Below are 21752 nucleotides of genomic sequence, written 5' to 3'. Positions count from 1 at the left end.
AGTTTTTTTTTTCTGTCTTATATCCATCTGACATACGACACCATAGTTGAGTGAAGAACCAAGTGCACACGCGCAAACTCACACATGCCAGGTCGCCCATTGTCTGTATAAGGTATGTGGGTGATTACGAGGTGTCGTTAAACGACCGCGGTACCACAGGTTCGACTTGTGAAGTCCCTTCGTTCGAGCTCCTTCTCTTCCTTCCTCCATGGTTCTATGGGGATGCCCATTGTTTCATTGTTTTAGAGGTTATACAGGAAGTACTACATGTACTTTATTGACCCAGTGGTTCAATATTGATGCACAATAATGTGTTCTTAGAAACTCCCATCAGCAAAACCAAGCTTAATTCCAGGTATTTATTCTGTTTTCATATCTGTTTCCAGTGGTGATACTACTGGAGACATATCAACATTATTCAACTTTAAAAAAAGAAGTTTTACATGGTCTTTGAGCAAAATTGGCTTAGCACATTTTTATTTTAGTGGTCCTTGTAGCTCAATGAAATTGAGTTGCGGTTAGATCTAGGCCTGATGTCATGTTTCTGCTAAACTAATAGTTAGATCTGGGAGTGTTCCACTACGCAAAGCAAATATTTTCCTGATTTTGAAAGTATAGCAGCACCATTTAAGGTGTTTTTATCAGAGACGGTTAAGTGTCAGTTTTTGAGTGTACATGTACGCTTGCTCAAAACTGTAGTTAAACAATGGATAATTGCAGGCTAAACTTGTTGCCAATAGTAAGTGTTTTGAAGTGTGACACTGGTCCCTAGTGTTTATTCAGTGCATGAAATCATTTAGGATCATTACTTTAAATCTTGAACGAAGAAAGGAAGGTCCTTAAAATAAGATTTGAATGTATTATGTAAACTCACCTTGCCATAATAACGAAATTGTTATGTAATAACTGCAGATGTTATGTAGATTGTGCTAGTTTATATTAGATTGCCTTGTAGCTTAAAATAACATGAAATGTAACGATGAAGGAGTTCATGAGATGTTTATCCTGCTTGTAAGTCAAAAATAGTTAATGGCCTGACGTTTGGACCCTAGCAGAGTCTTTCTGAAAGGCTTTCTCTGCTGGTACATGGAAGTCATTACAACACACGCAAACTCATCTGCTGCACGCAATGAAATAGGACTTACAATTGAATAGCCCCTGACATGTAGATGATAACATTTTACCATGTGTCAAAGTATGGTGATGGCTCTAAAGGCATTTCATTTTGCCAACAGTGCAATAAATGTACCCTTGTAATGAGGGCACTGATGGTCAAGTTGCCCTGAATTGGAGTGATCTTGTTCCCTGGTTGGAACCATGTGGTCTAAGTATGGAACCACTGGCTCTATTTGGCAGTATTAATACTATTAGTATTCCAACATGGCAACAATACATGACTTTCACCTGTATTTCAAAATGCTCAAGTTATATCTTCAATTGGTTTATTAAAATGGTTTATTGACTGATACCAATTTGTGCACTAGTGTCTTGTAAGGGAGGCGAGATACTGTACAGTGACATCATCTGGCTACATGACTGCCTTAAGGACAGAGTCACACTGCAGCCATAATGAAAACGATAACGATCACGACGCAAAGAGAATGCATTCTATTGGTTGAATTCCTCCAAGCAGAATATGCACACGCTCATTTTACTAATAGAATGCGTTCTCTTTGCGTTGTGATCATTATCCTTTTCGTTATCTCTGCAGTGTAACTCGGCCTTAAGTCACCATATTGCTGTCTTATTCCCTGATAACAGTACTTGCTTAGTGTGCAATGCAGTTAGTGTTGGGTAGTGATTCACTGGTGATTCAAAGTGTATGTGCATACAACTAATGGACGCGCATATTCATTCAGGGAACCAGACTATTTGTCCGTTGACAGGGGCAATGTTTCTCATTGTTGATGTAGAAGTGATAAAAGTACTTGTTAATAATCAGACTGTTGGTATGCATTCATCATGTTCGCTATGGAGGAGGGGTTATTTACCTTCCAGCCTCACTTTCAATCTAATGTGAATAACGCAAAAAGTTTTAATAAATTTGTCATTAAATGGCCGCTAGTCATTATACTTCAAATGTGCAATAAATGCATCTTTGCAGTATCAGGGCAGTAATTGTGTGTAGTTTAGCAATCGTAGTACAATTCTCGTCAACAAAACAGGAGTGAAATCGAAGATTTGCAAACCTGACACATCCTTAAAGAATAGTATTGGAACAAAAGAAATTGCTTCTCTCTCTCTCTCTCTCTCTCTCTCTCTCTCTCTTTCTTGTATATTGTTATTTCGATTTAAATAGAGTAAGCTGGGTGGGGGAAGGATTTTAGCAGCCCTGCCTAGCGTGCTTTAACTTTGACAGTAATAGACACATCTACTAGGATGGCTGATGTCATAACTATTCATTAGTTATATTTAACTTTAAAAAAAAACATGAAATATGACAGCTTAACTCGGCCAAGCATTAGTTACCATAGCAAGTCTGCAGGGAATTCAGAAGAGTCTTGAATTAGGCTGTCTCTTATTTTGACTTGAAATATTACCCGGTTCTTTGAAATAATGTTATACAAGTTTGTGATACGCACCATTGAGAAAACATGCACTTTATTAGTGTGTTTTGTAATTATAAAATAACCTTGTAATATTTGAGCAGAACTTTTGCTGAACAATAGACCGATCCATTAAGCTCCGCCCCATTGTGTATTGACCAATCACTACGCAAGGAAGGTCTGACAAATAAGGTCCAACATGCGTGCGTGTATGCTTGGTGTGCGCGTTAGAGTTGTGCAGAAAGGCTCACGTGTTCTTGCTCACACGTGTGTCGTGGGCGGAGCCTAATGGATCGGGTTATTGGTTGCCAGGCAATACATTACCAGTGGCTGGTAAACATTTACTATTATGGAGCAGGGACTTGGGCAACACATTTTATCAAGGTCAAATATTGATATTTCAGATAATATTTCACTTTTGCCAAAGCATTTTTGTGTTTGAGTGTGCAATCCAGGAGTCCAAGTTGAGTCTTGAGTTTTAAGTCTGAGTGTGTAAGTCATGGGTTAACTGGGATTCAGTCTAAGTCAATGTCAATCAAGTCACAAAGTGTGAACCCAACTTTCTCATATAGACTTAGAAAACAATGAGGTGAGAATGTTTCCTCTATGGTCTCTAAGTGGGTTAATTACAACCATTTTGCAAGAAGATTATGTATTTCATTAATTATAGCACTACTTTGCATTTTGGTGTTGATTTCAAAGTCACAAGTGTCAAGTCTTTAGTCCCAAGTTGGAGTTGAAGTTATTTATCATCGTGACTCAAGCCCCTGTTGAGTCAAGTCTTTAATATTGTGACACGAGTCGCAATAGAGTCCGAATTTGATTCACAAGTCATACTAGACTGCTGAGGTGATTTGTATCTTGTCATCACTAGCCAAGCAATAGACAGATCCATTAAGCGCCGCCTCATTGCGTATTGACCAATCATAACCCATTGCACAACCAAAAGTCTGACACTATAAAGTCTGACATGAGTGCGCGTATGTTTGGCATGCGCGACAGAGTTGTGCATAATGGCATTGGAGTGGCTCACGTGTTCTTGCTCACATGTGCGCCTTGGGCGGAGCCTAATGGATCGATGTATTAATATCAAACCATTGGCTAACTCATAATAATCCAAGCATTCTGGCACTGGTTATTCATAGAATGAATCAACCAAACAAGAAGTACTTTTGGAGACATTCCATCTTTTATTACGGTATTGTTATATTTTCCTATGGTTTTTCATCAGGATATTACTTTTAATTACTTAAAACTTTTTAAAAAGGTTTAGAAAAAGTTGTCAAATTATTATGCCAAACTTATTATTTTGCCTTCTTTCTTTCTTGTACAATATGTAAATAAAGTATATTTTGTTCCTTTATGCACAACATTTGTGCATAACCTTTTAGTTTATCTAAATTGTTCATGATATTAAAATATAAACAACTTCCAGGACCATTACAACCACATTAAGGATGGATATTTGAAAGATGACAAATATTGTACTGATTTTAGTTTGCCCAATAAATATGGCTGTAATTTATAGTTTTAGTCTTGATCTCTCAGTGTTAAAACGGTACAAGGAAACCCAAATTGATAGCACTCCCATACATGGCAAAACAGCCAAACTAAAAAAAACAATTGTTTTCTATTAAGATCATTTCTGGGGAAATTGAATGTTTTATTTTTTTTCAATTTCAAAGTTATACGTATGGATGTGAATATATCATATCCTGTCTCGACCTCTTTTCATACTTTCATCTCAGTTTTTTATTTGGGTTATTTTGCCATGATTTAGAAGCCTGTTTCCATGGGAGTCATTTGCATTCACATTTTTCTCCGTCTCTACGGCCCTTTTCGAAACAACTGCTTCAGCTTTGGATTCGGCTTTGGATTCGGCTCAGGCTAGCTCTGGCCTGCCGGTTGTTTTGACACTGCGCGTGCTTTGCGTGTATGCGATCAGGGCTTCAGGAGCCTCAAGCCGTATCCAAAGCCGAAGCCGTGGTTTTGTAAAAGGGCCTATGTGACAATGAACTTGATTCAAGTCTTAAATCAGGTCTAACATCACAGTGGGTCATAGTGATTTCAAATCTGTGGCATAAATGCTTAAAACAATTGTCTTTAATTACAGGTGCAATCATTGTCAAGTAATATAGTGACCAGTATTAAATGCACAAAGTGGTGGTGGAAAAACAATACTGTGTTTACGTCTACTTTATTTGTAAAATGTATGATCATTTCATGTTCAACTCTGTCACAGGTTGACTAATGGAAGCAGTTGGAAATAGTTGTTTTGTATATTTTGTGGTACACTAAAATATAGGGCCATGATTTGCTGTTGTAAATAGTGCTAACGCGAGCTGCTACTGTGCAACTGCTGGGGCAAGCGCTACTGGCTACTGTGCAGCTGCTACAGCTACTGTGTTGAAATGTTGTAAATAGTTTGGACAGGTGGGCAAGTGCTACTGTGCAGCAGTAGAACTTGCAATGCAAGCACAAAGGCTTTTTGTTAGGGGCGGTCCTTTGTTTTCCTTGGGGCGTTGGCTCTCAGGAATGTCTTGAGAATTTCACTGGTATGCTTGAGTGTAGATTGTGGTGGTGGTGTATATGAATGGGAGAAAGTGAAGTGATGTGCAGAGTACCAGTTCTGAAGTGAGTGTGGTGATGTGTAGGAAGTTCGGGCTATGCATTTAGAGTTCTGCTTGCGTTGCTACAGCACAGACGTTAAGTTCTGGTGAGGCACAGAGGACTGAGCTCGACAAATCGTAAGTTACTTTTAATTATGTTTATGGAGGAACCCATTGGATTGAAGTAGTATTTTTCATTCAATATAAAGCATTTTGTAATAAAAGCATTTTTGTTTAAAGGAATTGTTGGTCTAAAAGCGGAGAAATGCAAGTTTGATAATTTTTCATTGTTTTATTGGAAAGCGTGCCGATACCATCCCATAATGTTAGCGACCTTGTTCTTGTACAGTTTTGGTTCATTTTTAATTATTATAGATGGCCCTTATCCACCCGACTTTTAAAGTCAAATCAAAATAAACATATTATACCACACATTAATGTGTAAAAACTCTCTGAAAAAAAATCTAGAATATTTGTTAGTTTTTGAGACCACATACTTCGAGTCCTACTCAATGTGACTGTTGATATTTTCCTGCAAGGCTTTGGAGTACTGTGCGCTATGGGGGTTCTCATACCCTGCATTGGTCGCTATCTTTTGATGCCAACAATGGAAACGTGCTCCCCTGTATGAACTGTGTGCACGACTTTCAGCCAATGATAACTCTTCATTGACCTCAGTCAGGGCACTGTTTTGGGGTTTGTGACATTACATACAATGCGTCGACAGCAATGCAAGTCTGCCATGTTGAAGTACTACGCAGTATGCGTAGTGCCATACAGCATTGCATTTCGGAAGCACATGTTGGCATGTTCTAATGATGTGTGTGCATGATGGCACATGTTTCGACTGTGGCTGAGAAGGGTCTATTGTTAAAAACCAAGTTAACACGATATCTACTTTTTCTTGAGATGTTTTGTGGATCTAGATGTGTGCAAACAATGCAGAAACAATGCAGAAGAAGAAGTATTCTTATAATAAAATGGTTGGTCTCAAATAGTTTTGTCGGGGAAAAACCTCTTTCTTTATCCGTTGGATTAAAACACCAAAAACAAATACTTTGTTATATCCAGTTATGGGAGCTTTGTCATCTTTAATTCTGCCATACTTTCAGATAATCTCAAATTATTTTGAATACTTGCCAAAACTCATCCTATTCATCCATGGTTGCTGTTTTGTGTCAATGTTTTGTGGTTTCACAGTTTTGCTTCATAAAATGAAGCAGCCTGGTCCTGTGAATACATCACTAAACGATTTTATTTGTTTGTAAAGAATTTGAAACGGTGGATATTTTGTTGTAAATCCTATAAACATGAGCATACAATAAAAGTGATAACATGCAAAACAGTGACAACAAAAAGAAGAGAATTTAATACCCAAAGTTTGAATTTGTGTTGTTTAATTCAACTCTTAATTTTCAACTTACAGTGGGCAAGACTTTTTGGCATCAAATAACACGTAATATATACCACATCCTGTCTAAACCAGTTTGTAAAATCTTCAAATGTATGGTGCCAAAATCTACAACAATCAAAATTATTATAATATTTACAATCGAGACTGGCACCACAGTCTGCATACAGGTAAGGATTGGCTTCAGCAGTGCAGGGACAAACAGCTGCAACTACTCTAAATGAACCATGGCACTACACATCATTGGTCTCGAGATGACTACATTCATTCTAGGATTCGAACTGCCTCTAGCTACCAGGCAACCTCGGTAGTCTAGTTGGTAAGACACTGCTCTAGAATTGCAAGGGTCAGACCCGAGTAATATGCCTGTGAAATTTGTTCACAGGACTCCAGAATATTCCGAGTATACAGTGCTAACACAGATCGGTGTATGGGTAAAAACCAAAATTAATACATTCATACTATTCCTCAAGTTTTCAATAAAAATTCATTAAATTCGGTTAACAGATTTTAAGGGGGAAAATAACATTTTTATTTTGTTTTTATTAAGGAATTTTGTGCAGATTCAAACCAAGTCAAATAAAGCCTGTTTAGCCATTTTGAGAAAGGGTGAAAAATTTACCATGAAATTACTTTAATAGTTTGGGTAAATTTGTCTGTACATACCCAAACCAAACAGTGAACTTGTACATCATCTCAAAAAGAGTAATAGTGATTTGGGAGGTCTTCAAATGGTGTTTTGGACATGTTCAGTGGGACACTAGGCTGTAGAGGAATAAACAAGAACAACTTGCACCAAGACTACATAAAAGATAAATAACCATTCTTTTCAACTTCTCATGGTGTTTGGGGCTAAGTCTACACTAGGCAAACTTTGCAAATAAATTAGGATCAATTTCAACTGCAAATAAAATACTTTATACACAAAGGCCTATACAACAATTCTTCAAAAACATATTTGACCGTTTCAAAAAGCAAACTTTAAAAATTTATAAAATCGTTAAATATATCCTAATCTCACAAAAAGAGCAAAGAGCTGTAATTCTAATGCGAATTCACTCATGGCCACACATTAAATATCAGTAAAGAGTTTAAGAGTTTATTAAGTTGTCATGACTTTTGGATGTGTTAAACTTTGACCTTAGAGCTAAGACAGGATATATTTGAACCTTTACATATTTTAAGGTTATTCTTAAAAAACCTTTATTTAACAAGGTCGGAAATACTTAAAACTCGGATTAGAATAGAAATATTATCACGCCTGAGAGTGCCCTATATCTGGCAATGATTTTGTATGACTCAAAATACTCTCATTTTGTACGAATGGGGTAAACATTGTAATGTCAGCACAAAAACATTGCAGCTTGTTTTGAATAGCATTGCATCTTGTATGTGGTCATTCCTAACTCAAGTTTTGTGTGAACATCCAGGATTGTTAGCTGATACAATGTTTGTAAACTACAAACTAGTGATTGTATCAATGCTACACCTTGGGAGAAACATTATTATATGCACTGACTCAATGATTAGACTCAACTTTGGTTTTCTGAAACCATGAATTTGACGATATGCTAGCCCTCATCTTCTGCGTTCTGGTCTGAGTCTTCATTACCTGTTTATAGTAGAGAGAAACAATCATGTTTCAAAAATGTTAAAAAGCCAGTGTGATCCCGGGTTCTGCCACTACCCAGGAGCATGATCACTGAGTGGCCAATTGGCAGTAAGGCTTATATTTATAGGGGTTTTATCTGCCATCACATGAACCACCCAATTATAAAGTGATGGTTAATTTATCCATTTTGGTACAGCTCTATTTGAAAGATCACAGATTTGATCGCAGCTTTGGCCATTTTGTTTTTTCCGGCTACCTTGTAAACAATTTATATAAAAAGGTTGAGTTTACATTATTTCTTACTTTTTGTGACATTTAAACATTAAACAGGCATTGCCCCAAGAGAGTCAATTTGTTGTGAATACACACACATTATGTGCAAACAAACCTCCGTTGATCATGCTCGAATTGAGATCTCAACAGAGACATCTTCATTTGTCTACCTCATGCTCCCTTTTTGTTGTGCCAAGAACTCTCTATTCAGTTTTTGCAGAGAGATCATTCTCTGTATGATAAGACAGAGTTCCTTTTATTTGGGTCACGTCAACAGTTAACTAAGGTTTCAGTGCCATACATCTCCATCGGTGACGCTCGGATAGCTCCCTCGCTAAAAGCTCGGAACTTGGGGGTTATTTTTGATTCATCGATGACACTTCAGCCACACATCAACAATATTGTTCGTTTATCATCATATCACATCAGGAATATAGGTAAGATTCGCAAGTACTTGGACAAAAGTGCCACTGAAAAGGTCATTCACGCATTTGTCACTTCTCGTCTTGACAACGGCAATGCTCTTCTATACAGTCTTCCTAACAACCAGATTTCCCGACTTCAACGGCTCCAAAATACTGCTGCCTGCATTGTGACACTGTCTAGAAAATCCTGTTCTATCACCCCCATTCTGAAACAACTACACTGGCTCCCTATCTCTCAACGAATCATCTTCAAGCTGATGCTCATTGTCCACAAAGCTCTAAATGGCAAGGCTCCCCATTATATTTCTGAACTGCTTCAAGTTTACACTCCATCAAGGAATCTTCGATCAAGTTCCATGCTTCTCCTCATTGAACCCAAGTCTCGACACTCATGGGGTGACAGGTCTTTTTCTTCAGCCGCGCCTCGCATCTGGAACTCTCTACCACTTAATCTTCGATCTTGTGTTTGTACCGCAAAATTCAAGTCACTTCTCAAAACTTATCTTATGTCACAGGTTTTCAATGACTAATTTTGTTGTGTCTGTTTTTTTCTTTGTGTTTTGTTTTTGTTTTGTTTTTTTTTTTTTTTTGTTTTTTTTTTGTTTTTTTTGGTTTTACTGCGCCTTGAACACCCAGCAGGGTGGATATGTGCGCATTACAAGTCTTATTATTATTATTATTGTATATGGCCCGAAAATGTGGAATAATCTTTGTACACAGATCAGAAATGCCAGCTCAAACACCTCATTCAAGACACTCTTTAAAGCTCACCTGTTCCAGCAGGCCCATTCAACTATGCCTCAGCGCCTTAGAACAAACTCTTGATTTTGGCGCTCTACAAACGACCTTTGATTGATTGATTGATTTGTGATAACAATTTGTGTTTCATTACTTTTCTATAATCCATAGCAACTAGCTTCCTGGTTAACAGTGAAGATGCAGAAAGTTTTTTACTTAACGTAAGATTTTAGTTTTGAATGAAATATGTACCATTATCTTCAACTTTGTCAGCGTCCTGCCCCGGCTCGCCTAATTCTGTCCCCTCCTTCTGAATGGTGTCACCCTCGATGTCTTCTTCCTCAGTAGGTTCTGACTCGAGTTGTTTGGAACACGTTTCCTGTTGCATAGCAACTTCATCTTGTTTATCTGCTAAAGTTAATGACCCATACATGCACAATGAGCATTAATTATAATGTACATATGATTTACCCTATAGGGATTGAAACCTAACATTTTGCAAAGTTTATTGTAAACTTCCAGGGATGCTTGGTCTAGTTCTTGATCCATGATTTGGTTATCATTGCTTGGCGTGGCTGTAGCATCTTGTTCAACAAACTCAAAGCCTGGTCTTTGATTCCAAGACCTTTAAAAGCAAGACTGTTACAACCATGCCATGGGCCTATTCCACTCTAGCAAACATTGCACATGATGACCAAATAACCCAAGCTCAAAAACATTAAATGTTCTGCGACATGCAATTTCCCGTAAGAATGTTAGCCATTGTTGGCACTCTTTAAACTTTAGGAAGTTCTGTGTTAAATGTATTTTGTCGTACAGTCATTACAGTTACATACGGTTTTAGTATCAAATGGAATTTATTGTGCATGAACAATTGATAATAATCAGCTCCTCAAAAATGATGGTCTCAGAATAAGTGTTTGAAGGCAAGCAATTACTCTTACCTTGAACCAAACAATTAATTTTGACTACTTTTTTTACACAGGATTTATAACCTCATTACTACTAGCCCAGGTAACAAAACCCCAAATCAGCCACTTAATAATATGATATGTCACTTAAAGACACTGAACACTTATAAATGGTAATTGTAAAAGACCAGTCTTCTCACTTGGTGTATCTCAACATATGCACAAAATAACAAAACTGTGCAAATTTGAACTCAATTGGTTGTTGAAGTTGCGAGAAAACAATGGAAGAAAAAACACTCTTGTTACACGAAGTTGTGTGCTTTCATCAGATGCTTGATTTCAGGACCTCAAAATCTAATTTTGAGGTCTCAAAATAAAATCCAAATATTTTCGTGGAAAATTACTTCTTTCTCAAAATCTACGTTACTTCAGAGGGAGCCGTTTCTCACAATGTTTTATACTATCATCAGCTTTCCATTACTCCTTACCAAGTATGTTTTTATGCTAACAACTAAAACAATTGTTGAGTAAAAACCAATAGTGTCCAGTGCCTTTAATATATCTTTCACTACCTGAAGTCCCAGTTCCTTCTCCCTGATGTTGATGCATGGCAAGTGTTGCCAGAACATCTGCATTATCTGTAGCAAGCTCCTTATTATTGTCACCAGCTTCATCTGTTCAGAGACCAAATCAAAATATTATAATCTAGGCCACATTTCATAGAGATGCTTAAGCAGAAAATATTGCTGAACAACTCTCTGCTAAGCAGAAATGAGCGGGGTTACCAATCACAAACGGGACATGTGGCATAGTAGTTTGGCCGGTAACCTTATTCTGGTAAGCATAATTTTGTTGTGCTTAGCATCTTTTTGTGCTTAAGCAGCCCTATGAAATTGGGCCCAGGTCAGAATATTCACACTCAAATACACCACGAGAATTAAGTTCTATCATACAACATAAAGACAAAAGTATGGAATTGTTAATAAAAAAAAGGATTAATTTCAATCTGAAAGATCACTCAAGGTAAACTTAGTTACAATGTAAGTGTCTTGCTTTTTAAAAGTACACAAGTGTCAAGACAGGACTTGAGCTTCCACACTCTGCTGATCAGAAACACCAGAGCTTGAGTCCGGTACGCTTGACCCATTGGCCATGACACTTGTACCATTATAAAGACAAGACTTGAACCACCACTCTGCTGATCAGAAACACCAGATCTTGAGTCCGGTACACTTGACCCCTCGGCCATGACAAGCAACATCCAAGGGGAAGATCCAAGGGAGTGTTGGAAGAGGGTTGAGGTGCTCATCTTTAAATACATGTAGTGATGGTTTGATTAATTGTTAGAGATTACCATTGGGTTGCGAGTGGTAGGGTCTCTTCACAGCTACTGCTTCACTGCCATTTTTGCTGTTTTGTCTCTCTTGTTGGACTCGCCAGTATTGTTCCTGTACCCTAGACATCATATCACCTTGAGTCACTGGATCATAACCAGATGCTGTAAATATCAAAATAGTTATCAACTCTTTTACTTATTTTTTTAAATAAAGATTTGTTAAAAGTGTAAATTGAATCATATCATCTACTTTCCACCAAACACACCATGTAAAGCAACCTATAAAAACGCTTTCAAATTCTGATTCGCAAAATATCAACTCTCTGCATTTTGAAAACAAAACAAAGCAAATGAAATCAATAATTTAATCACTCCAATAAATTTTAGAGTAAAGTGCTTTTAACATAAAATCTGCAATCAAAATACAAATAGTTTTGCACTTAATTAACATACAGTCATATAAATTAATGTGCTGTAAAATAGTTTTCACTTTCACCATTGGTACTGTAAGATCTTCACAAATGACAGAGCTTTTAGGTTTAAATTAATCATTCTTTAATTTATTATAATAAAGTCAAATCAATTACAATAAGTGCTGTAGCAGCACTATCTGTTTGCAGACATCAAATATTCATCGGGTGTTGCATTTGAAAGTTACTGATCATTAAATATACATCTTACGTTGGCATGGGAACCGGATGCAAGCCTACATTGTGTATTTGACACACCTGTGTCAACAGCTATTTTGAAAGGGAATTGCGGCAAAAATAAAATAACTGTTTTCAAAGAACAATCCTAGTTACTGTGTAAGGGTAACCCAAAAATTAATAATCCTAGTTTCATGCAATGGTCATATTTTTAGTGAGAAATGGTTTATATATCAATGATTTGGTGCATCCTTATATATCGTGTTATAGGCCCGGTCCCACTGCAGCGATAACGAGAACGATAACGATAACAACGCAAAGAGAAGGCATTCTATTGGTTGAATGAACATGTGCGTATTCTGTGTGGAGCAATTCGACCAATAGAATGCGTTCTCTTTGCGTCGTGATCGTTAACATTCTCGCTGCAGTCCGACTCGACTCTTAGGCTTACTTCAATTGCAGTGTTTGGTGGGGGTTTTTGTTATTTTTTTAAGGGGTGTTTTTGGTGCTGGGGGTGGCCGGGGATGTCTTCAAAAGAAACTTTCTCTCCTAAGACAGTATTTATTGGAATAGTTGTTCACCATCACAGGGAATGTAACAATAAAATGTTACATGCGTCTCATAAAACGCAACAACTAAATTTCTTTCGAAAATAACAAATTATTCAAAGCTTAAAATTACTAACTCACATTGGAACTTCTCTTAAAATCACTTTCTGTTATTGAACAATTTCACCATAAAATAATTTTCAAGAAATCTTGGCCTTGCAGCTTATTTCATTCATAAATAAACAATAGAGTTATTAGATCATTTTTAGTAGCTCTTGTAGTGTTTGAAAAAAATCGTTTATGTACATAGAAGCAACTCAAACTGTAATCAAATAAGAATGCTTTTGGGAATTGAAAGCTTTACATCAAGACTGTTAGGTGGTTTTCTTTGTCAAATAATGCAATTACACACAATAGGCAGAGACTATCTAGGGGTTTCTTAATGCTATAGAAGCAAGCAGCTTCAGCTAGGCTCAGAACTCATGGCTCTAGATGCTACCATATTATGACAAACCTTATGGAAAACAACCGCAGAAGATAAATCTCCAGATAATGTTGAAATATTCACAGGTTAGCTATGGGCATGATGGCTTTTGCTTTTTCTTTCATTCTCCAAAAGCATGTTTGGGAATAAACAAGAAAAAATTACTAGAGCAGGATAATTGAACCAATGACCTCCTGGTCACTGGGTCTTAAATGATTCCTTACACCATCTCAGCTCCCTGTGCCGCCAAATACGTAGCGCACTAAGCTAATCAACCACAAGAACCACCTCTGCCCTCGATGTACCCATTTACCCCTGGGTGGAGAGAAGCATAATGGTTGAGTGTCTTGCTCAATGACACTGCCGGGATTCGAACCCACACTCTGGTGATCAGAAACACCAGAGCTTGAATTCGGTGCTCTTATCTGCTGGACCATGACACCCCCACAAATGGCTGCTTACTTGAATGTAAATCATTTCATAATTCTTGACAGTGCAATCTTACCTTCCCTGATGGCTAGAAGATCATCCATGAATCCAGCAATAAACTCCAATGGTTTCTCTGGGTTGACTCGTAGAACCTCCTGAGACAATAGCCATAAGATATTCTGGAATCCAGGAGGCACACTAAGCTCAACTGAGCCATACCGCATTGACATGGTGGGTTCCTATAGCTTATTGCAAACTTCAAAAAGAAACTCAATGGCCTGAAGGAAAAATAAAAATGTAGGACATATTTGAAAGACATCATTTAAATCTATCGTTATCACCTGCATACATGTAGTTTTATAGCACAATATGTTATTATAGGTTTTCTCTGTCAATTTTGGAAAATGAGCAGCCAATTTAACCACCAGCCTATTCTGTTTCGCACGAAATCGAATGCTACTAAAAAAGGGTCATTCGATTTCATTTTAAGACTAGTCAAATCTACTTTTACGTCATTCGATTTAACAAAATAATCATTCAATTTAACAGTTCATTGAAGCTGCATTCAAATTCGCAGGAGTGTTTTTGAGGCGTCTGTTTAGTCATTCAATTTCATTTTGAGGCAGTCAATTCTGATATTTTGTGCAGTCTTAAAAACGCTTGGTTAACTTGTCGTTTCCTTATATGAATGTTAAAGGCATGCGGTTAATGTTTTGGCACTCTTGAACATAATATGCCAAGATGTCTGGCACGCCAACAGATGGTTGGTGAATATTTACAAAAACCAACAACTGGAAAAACATTTTTTTTTTTTATTAAAAAAAACCATTCGTACACATAAAAATGTCAGGTCTTGGTCAGTTAACCATTGAAGGTCTCCCGAAAAAAATAAATAAGAAAACGACCCTTATTGGGCCCAAGGTAAAGTCTACTGGAAACATAAAATAAAGAAAATAAGGTTCGCTCGATTTAAAAGTGAAGGTACGAAACGGTTTGCCTTATACAGTTTATCTGTTTATTCGTATTTCTTTAGTCGTACTTATTTGAATCCTCGGTGAGCGAAATTGATTGTCTATTTACGAAATTGAAAATGATTAAATCAGCAAAATCTCTAGTTGAACCAGCTTTGCTAAATTGAATGATGATTGTGTGTCATGAAAAAGAATGAGTGTGCTAGGAACTTGAATGCCTCAAAACGAAATTTAATGACCGTATTCTGAATTTGAAACGCAGTAAAAACCGGAGAGGCAAAATAGCTTTAATTCGAACGCATGAAAATTAAATTGGCTGCTCATTTGCCGAATTTGACCGAGAAAACCTATACTAAAACCTTATTGAACATATCCAAAGCAGTTGAATAAAAAAAAACAATTCTTACATGCATGGCTTGAAATTTACACCAAGTGCCACAGAACAAGAGAAAACCAGTTTGGCATTGGGCCAATAAACTCATGACTGGAATTTTATGGCAAAATTGTTATTACTAAAACTTTATTGAAAATATCCAAAGTAGTCATATAACATTTTTTTATTTTTATTCACAGATATTTTGTTTTCCATGCATGGCTTGAAATTCAAGTTTTAAGTTTTGAAATTGTTTTTAAAACTGTGTTGAGTAGCCTATTGAGAAATGTTTTACCATAATACAACAAATACTGTGTGCCCCCCCCCCCCCCATCTTATTTTTGTTCATGTCAACAACATCTGATCCAGTAAAAGTTATGAGCTACAAGCCCTTGATTTCCCTCCAAAATGTCTGTCATGATTTCCACATTGCTCTCAATGCAGCCAGACTTCAAGATTTCTGGTGTATGGAAAACTAAATAAATTGCTCTATCTGCTAGACTTTTACAACCAGTAACAATATTTCAATTTGGAGGAGGAGGTGGGCGAGCTGGGACAAAACTATTTAGAAGAGGGGGGGGGGGCTGTTGGATGTGTCAAACTAAAGTTTGGGTATTTTTTTACCGATCTCATTTGGCTAGCAAGAGGGGTTCAAGGATTTTGAGCTGGCGCCAGCAACCCCCCCCCCCCCCCACCCACCTGACCTGGTTATGCCCTGAAAGCATTATGTCACATAAATAGCCCAGTGATGCTCCAGAACCACTTGTAGCACTATTACCAATAAAGTGATCTAGTGACAAAGGATAATTGAGGAGAGATTAAGGGGATTATCTTAATTTGTGTAGGGGTAATCCAAGTACTTACATTCCTACTACTACACAGTACAATGGAACAATTAACTGCTGCCTGTGGGGATATGGTCCCAGATGTAGTAAACACATTCTTTATCAGTTTTAAGTTATGCTCATAAGTTTGAAAATTCCCATCATAAGGTTTATATATTGGTGTTTTGGTTATTACCAATAATGCAAAGGAACACTAGAATCATTGTTATCGACCCTCATATGTTTTCGAACCCCACCGGTGACAGAAGCTTTGCAGTTTACTCACCGTCTGTATTTTCGTCAGGCTTAATCATGCTGAGAATAAAGTTTCTTGTCGTAGGTTGTGCTCAAATATTTATAAAATGATTAATATTTTGTATAATCACTAGTGCATTATTATGCGAACAATCATATGAATTAAAGAAACAACATTCCACCCTTCAGTCACTAGATATCAATTGATGTGGTTGCTATTTCGATCTATGGCATGCCAATATGGGCAAAAAATTTAAATATTTCAAGTGAAAAAGAAAGAATTTGTTTTTGTTAACTGCAGACTCATAATAAATTCTGATAAATGGTTAAAATAATGTAGTAAATAAAATGTCTACATTTAAGAGAAGATAGGCCTATAACTTTCTCCTGAAACCAAACATTGCTGGTCTGAAATAGGGGAAAACAGATTGTTATGAAGTGTTTGTGCTTCAAGGGGGTGGGGTGTTTTACTGTCATGCCTTGAGATATATCTGGATTATATTAATCTAATCTAGTACTAGGACAAAAATGTAATTCAATTTGTTTAATAATAACAGTAATTGAACAAGATTTTTGATTTATTATGCACTCCATACTAGCTTCTGAATATTCAATAAAACACCAACCAATGAAAGTAATGAAAACATATGACGTTGCTCCAATTTCGTGCAGAGACTGCTCTGGTAAGAGTGTACAATGATCTTCTTCAATCCCTGGATAAGCAACAAGAAGCGGTCCTCATCCTCCTTGACATGACTGCCGCATTTGACACTGTCGACCACCAGATTCTACTTTCTAGGCTCAACAATCGATTCGGAGTGACTGGTGTAGCACTGAACTGGTTTTCTTCCTATCTCTCAGGAAGAGAACAAAGAGTCCTCATTCAAGGTACATCTTCGGATCCATCTCCATTGCTTTGGGGTGTGCCCCAAGGATCTGTAGTAGGACCAGTTCTTTTCATCTGTTATACAACACCAGTTCAAGATTTAATTCATGCGCATGGTTTCTCCACTATGATATACGCAGTAGACACACAACTCTATATTTCCATGAAATCTTCAAATCGGGACCAGATGATGGGGAAGCTTGACACCTGTCTGAAGGAGGTTAGAAGCTGGATGGGCTGCAATCATCTGGTCCTTAATGACAACAAGATGGAAGTTCTTCATGTAGCTTCCAAATTCAGACCATGTCAAGAGCTCTCCCCGATCAATATAGACAGTGGTCAGGTCACATCTTCAACATCAGTGCGTGACCTGGGTGTCATCATTGACAAGAATCTGAACATGAGTCGTCACATCAACATAGTCTGCCGAAACGCCTCTCTTGCTCTGAGAAGGATTGGAAAGATTCGCTCCTTCTTAAACAAAACTACTACTGAAACCTTGATTCACGCCTTTGTCTCATCTCTTCTAGATAACTGCAACAGTCTCCTGTACGGCATTCCTGATAAAGACCTCTCTAAACTCCAAAGAATTCAGAATTCAGCAGCACGGCTCATCGCTAGATCAAAGAAGCAGAACCACATCACCCCCATTCTACAAGAACTCCACTGGCTTCCTGTCAATGCTCGCATACAGTACAAAGTCCTGCTCCTCACGTTCAATGCTGTCCATGGTCTCTCCCCTCATTACATTTCTGAACTGATAACGCCATACACCCCAACAAGGTCACTTAGATCCTCTTCACAGCTTCTCCTACAAGTTCCCCCATACAGAACAAAAACGTACGGTAAAAGAACCTTTGCTTTCAGCGCACCCACACTTTGGAACTCTCTTCCTGCTACTCTCCGTTCCCAGATAAACCCGGATCTCTTCAAATCCCATCTCAAAACTCACTTATTCACTAAATCTTTTTTGTAATATTGTATTGTTTAGTTAAATTGTTGCTTTCTCTTGTATAAATTAATTTGTTTATTTGTTTTGTAAAGCGCATTGAGAGTACTTGCAGTACTGAATTGCGCTATATAAGCATTTCTTATTATTATTATTATTATGCATAAAGCACTGCATAATTTACGTTGCGGGACTCCGAGAGATAGTCGGTCATTTTTAGTGTAAATGGCGGACTATCTCTTATGTCTCTCGCAACGGTAAACCAAAACTTTTAAGATTTCAACACATGATGAAGTGCAAGTGTCATTGTAAATAAAAGGTTGGATTCGAATGGATAGATGATTTTTTTTTTATTCATTTAGTTTTTTATTGTCATGATTGTGAACAATTATTTTCCTGTTGTCCTACTGAAAACATATGACAGTTGACACCAGGATACATTACATCATTCTGTGGAGATAGACATTATGACAGCAAAAATCTATTCTTAATTTTACAGTTGAATTATTGCTCTTTGCTTGTTTACACTACAAAACTACAGACTGCCTATTTTAACAAGAACAAACAACGCCTCTTAATAAAATTCGGACACCGTATACAAAACATTTTTGAAAGTGTTGCTGGGTCCAATAAACTTAGACACTCTCCACACTCACACAGCCCCTTTTACAGTTTTAGTTTTTGCTTGCTGTGAATCGGCAGTATCAAAATGCGTGTGAAGACTGTAAAGTGATAGCGTTAGATATTAGAAGTATTTCTACATCAAATACGTACCTACCTACGTAGCCTACTGTTTATATACCAACCGTTGTTGATCGACAGCACAGTCAACGAACCTCCGTCTGGAGTAAAAGTCTTCAAGAAAACAGATGGTGGATACAAAACATCGGGAGCCAACTTCTCACATCACTCTCAGTATCTCATCTATCTACCTCATGATAATGTAAATTTACAAATCAACAACTAATAACTCAAACTGTACTACACTGTGCGCAGCATGCTGCGCGCAAAAATAGCATCATATTGAGCGCGCACCACCCAAAAACCAACCAACACAAAAAATACATGAAGAGAGCGACGTCGTCGCCCGCCCGTGATCAGCAGAGAGCTTAACGCCGCATCTACGCGCCAACGTCTGTTATTTTTATTTGAGCATTGGCCATGGCAGTAATGTATTTTTTGATGTGGGGTTCTTTTTTATTTTCTGAATAATATCTCTGGGTCGGGTTGATTCATAAAGTTTGACTTCACCATCTAGAATAAAAGCCACGTTCACAGAATGACGACAAGCGTTTGGATGACGTCCCATTGTGACGTCATTAAACTTTGCACCAATACGTTTGGATGACGTCCCATTGTTAAGTCATTAAACTTTCCACCAATGAAACTTTATTTCACTAGAGTGACAACAAGTGTTTGTTAAATTAACAATAAATAAAACAACGCATTTTAACCTTTCAAAATATAAAGTTGGGTGTGTAATCAAGTAGTTTACCATCAACTGAACATGCGGGATGGACGTAGGCTACCTCAAACAACAAAAACCAACGCTGGCGAAGAAAAGTAACATTAATTTTTTGACTGAGGCATAGTTGGCAATTTTTCGTGGCGTTATGGAGGTTGTCAAATCCAAGCACCAAGGTCGACAGTACGGCACCAATTTTGCCCTGGGTGACGACAAAACACCTTTGGTTTCATCTTACTACAAAGATTACATCGAGTCTAAAAGACGGACAACAGAGGGCGCTGACTCTGTCAAACAGGTTCTTGCAAAACCACCTCAATGTGCTAGGGTGAGACTTATAGTTCTTGGGGCGATTTGGCACAGATTTTGTTGTTTGGTTGTATAACATTATTTTCTATGAACGAAGTTTAACAGATTATGCTGTTTCAAAGTGACTTATGGGCAACAATACTAGGCCTAGGTCTAAAATAGGGAGGCCGCGACATGGACGTGAGAAATTGAATCATCAAAACACCGCATTTGCTGAAGACAGTCAAAATGCACCATAATAAATTCGTCCATTTTAGAAAAGAAAAAATTACTATCAAAAGCAAAAAAAAGGTACTTGTTCTTGTTGGCAGATTTTGTTATCTAAAGAGCAATTCCCTGCTGCGTCAATAGCCACCACTACAAACCGCAGAGACTACCATCGAGACCGTGGGGCATCCAGCGCCAAGGTGTACCGGGAAAGACTCAGCGATCTACAGACAATTAAAACTCTTCACATGCAGAACTCCGTAGTGTTTGGTCCACCAGGAGGAGTCGGCGGGTCGAAGGGAGGAGGGCCTGCCGATAGATTCCTCTCTCTCGCCCATGAGCATTACAGAGACCCAGCTGTCACGGCCAGACTCATCATAAAGTCCGGCCAACTGTAAATAAGTTTTGTTTTGTAATACAATTTACTTTGATTTATCATGAGCTTCATTCAAAAAGTGGAAATAACAGATTTAGCTTGATAAATCCGAAAGAAAAACATAAAATAGTTCTAAAGAAAGTGAACAACTAGACAACCCAATTTTCGACGATGATGGGTAATTATACGAAATTCATGGTATGACGGCCGCATGTCACCTCATGTGCACGACAGGATGCATACATAATCCCTACAGAAAAATATCTTAGACGGGGAAAGGAAACAGTTACTCATTTTGTCATTTTGAACGGTCAAATACACCACGAATCCCACTGTAGTAAAACAATGGCAATTATTTTGTTTTGCATGATTTACAAATTATTTTTCAATCAGCGTCCTGCCGGGATAAATCCACACTCAACTCGGGTTGAACTCTTACCCACGAGATTATAAACTATAACGGCAGAGTGGACGTCAAAGAGAATGGGTAACCACACCCAACAGTTGATTAGGTGAAAAGCCCCGAGCAAGGCTAATTCTAACTCCAGATACTACGTCCGTCTGTTGTCCAAATAACCTATAACCATGTACTCCACGCCACATAATCAAATCTGCTTATATTGCCGCCAACAAAACACCAACATATCTCAGCTTAAGTCCTTTTCACACTACCTCCATTTCGAACCGCGTTGAAAGCTACCCGGGTCCTCTTCAGTTCAGCTTTGCTTCTTTTCGACACGGAACCATAGATAAGCAACATTCACACTGGTCATACGTGAACCGATAATGCGTGAACCGTGTAACGGTTCACTCCGAAAAATGCTTTTCGATCCGGGTTGAGATTTTCAATCCTGGTCCTGGGTTGATTTCTATCTGGCAAGACCATGCTACTCGGATCGGAGGCGGGTTGAAATGTTTACAGTGTGGATCGGGGTAAACAAAATCTCCGATTCCAACCCGGTTCCGACCCTGAGATTGTGGACAGTGCTTGTGTGAGGCCTTTACTGCCCTGGCGCGGCGGTCTTACACTTTCTGACTTTCATTAAACCTAAAATCTTATTATAGTGCACTGTCCAATTCTTATCATTTTTTGATAAGATCTCAAAACTTGTCCAGCTTTTACTTTCATAACTTTTGGATTTTTGTGGAAATTATGCCACAAAATGTC

At 37.9% G+C, this 21752-nt stretch overlaps 2 protein-coding genes across 2 annotated transcripts; one reads left to right on the top strand and one right to left on the bottom strand.

Moving 5' to 3' along the window:
- Positions 1-7801: 7801 nt before the first annotated feature.
- LOC117301303 lies at positions 7802-19054 on the bottom strand. Its single transcript, XM_033785194.1, has 6 exons — positions 19006-19054; positions 14046-14247; positions 11880-12023; positions 11098-11199; positions 9867-10025; positions 7802-8178 (listed from the first exon to the last, which is right to left on the bottom strand). The coding sequence occupies exons 2-6, from the start codon at positions 14197-14199 to the stop codon at positions 8138-8140; spliced, it is 600 nt and encodes a 199-aa protein (XP_033641085.1). The 5' UTR covers positions 14200-14247; positions 19006-19054; the 3' UTR covers positions 7802-8137.
- A 786-nt stretch (positions 19055-19840) lies between these two features.
- LOC117301302 lies at positions 19841-20928 on the top strand. Its single transcript, XM_033785193.1, has 2 exons — positions 19841-20020; positions 20313-20928. Exons 1-2 carry the CDS (start codon positions 19841-19843, stop codon positions 20604-20606), a joined length of 474 nt encoding a protein of 157 aa, XP_033641084.1. The 3' UTR covers positions 20607-20928.
- Positions 20929-21752: the final 824 nt, after the last annotated feature.

This window comes from Asterias rubens, chromosome 17 (genome assembly GCF_902459465.1).
Source record: "Asterias rubens chromosome 17, eAstRub1.3, whole genome shotgun sequence".
Lineage (NCBI taxonomy): Eukaryota > Metazoa > Echinodermata > Asteroidea > Forcipulatida > Asteriidae > Asterias > Asterias rubens.
This window is presented reverse-complemented; position numbering and strand designations above follow the sequence as displayed.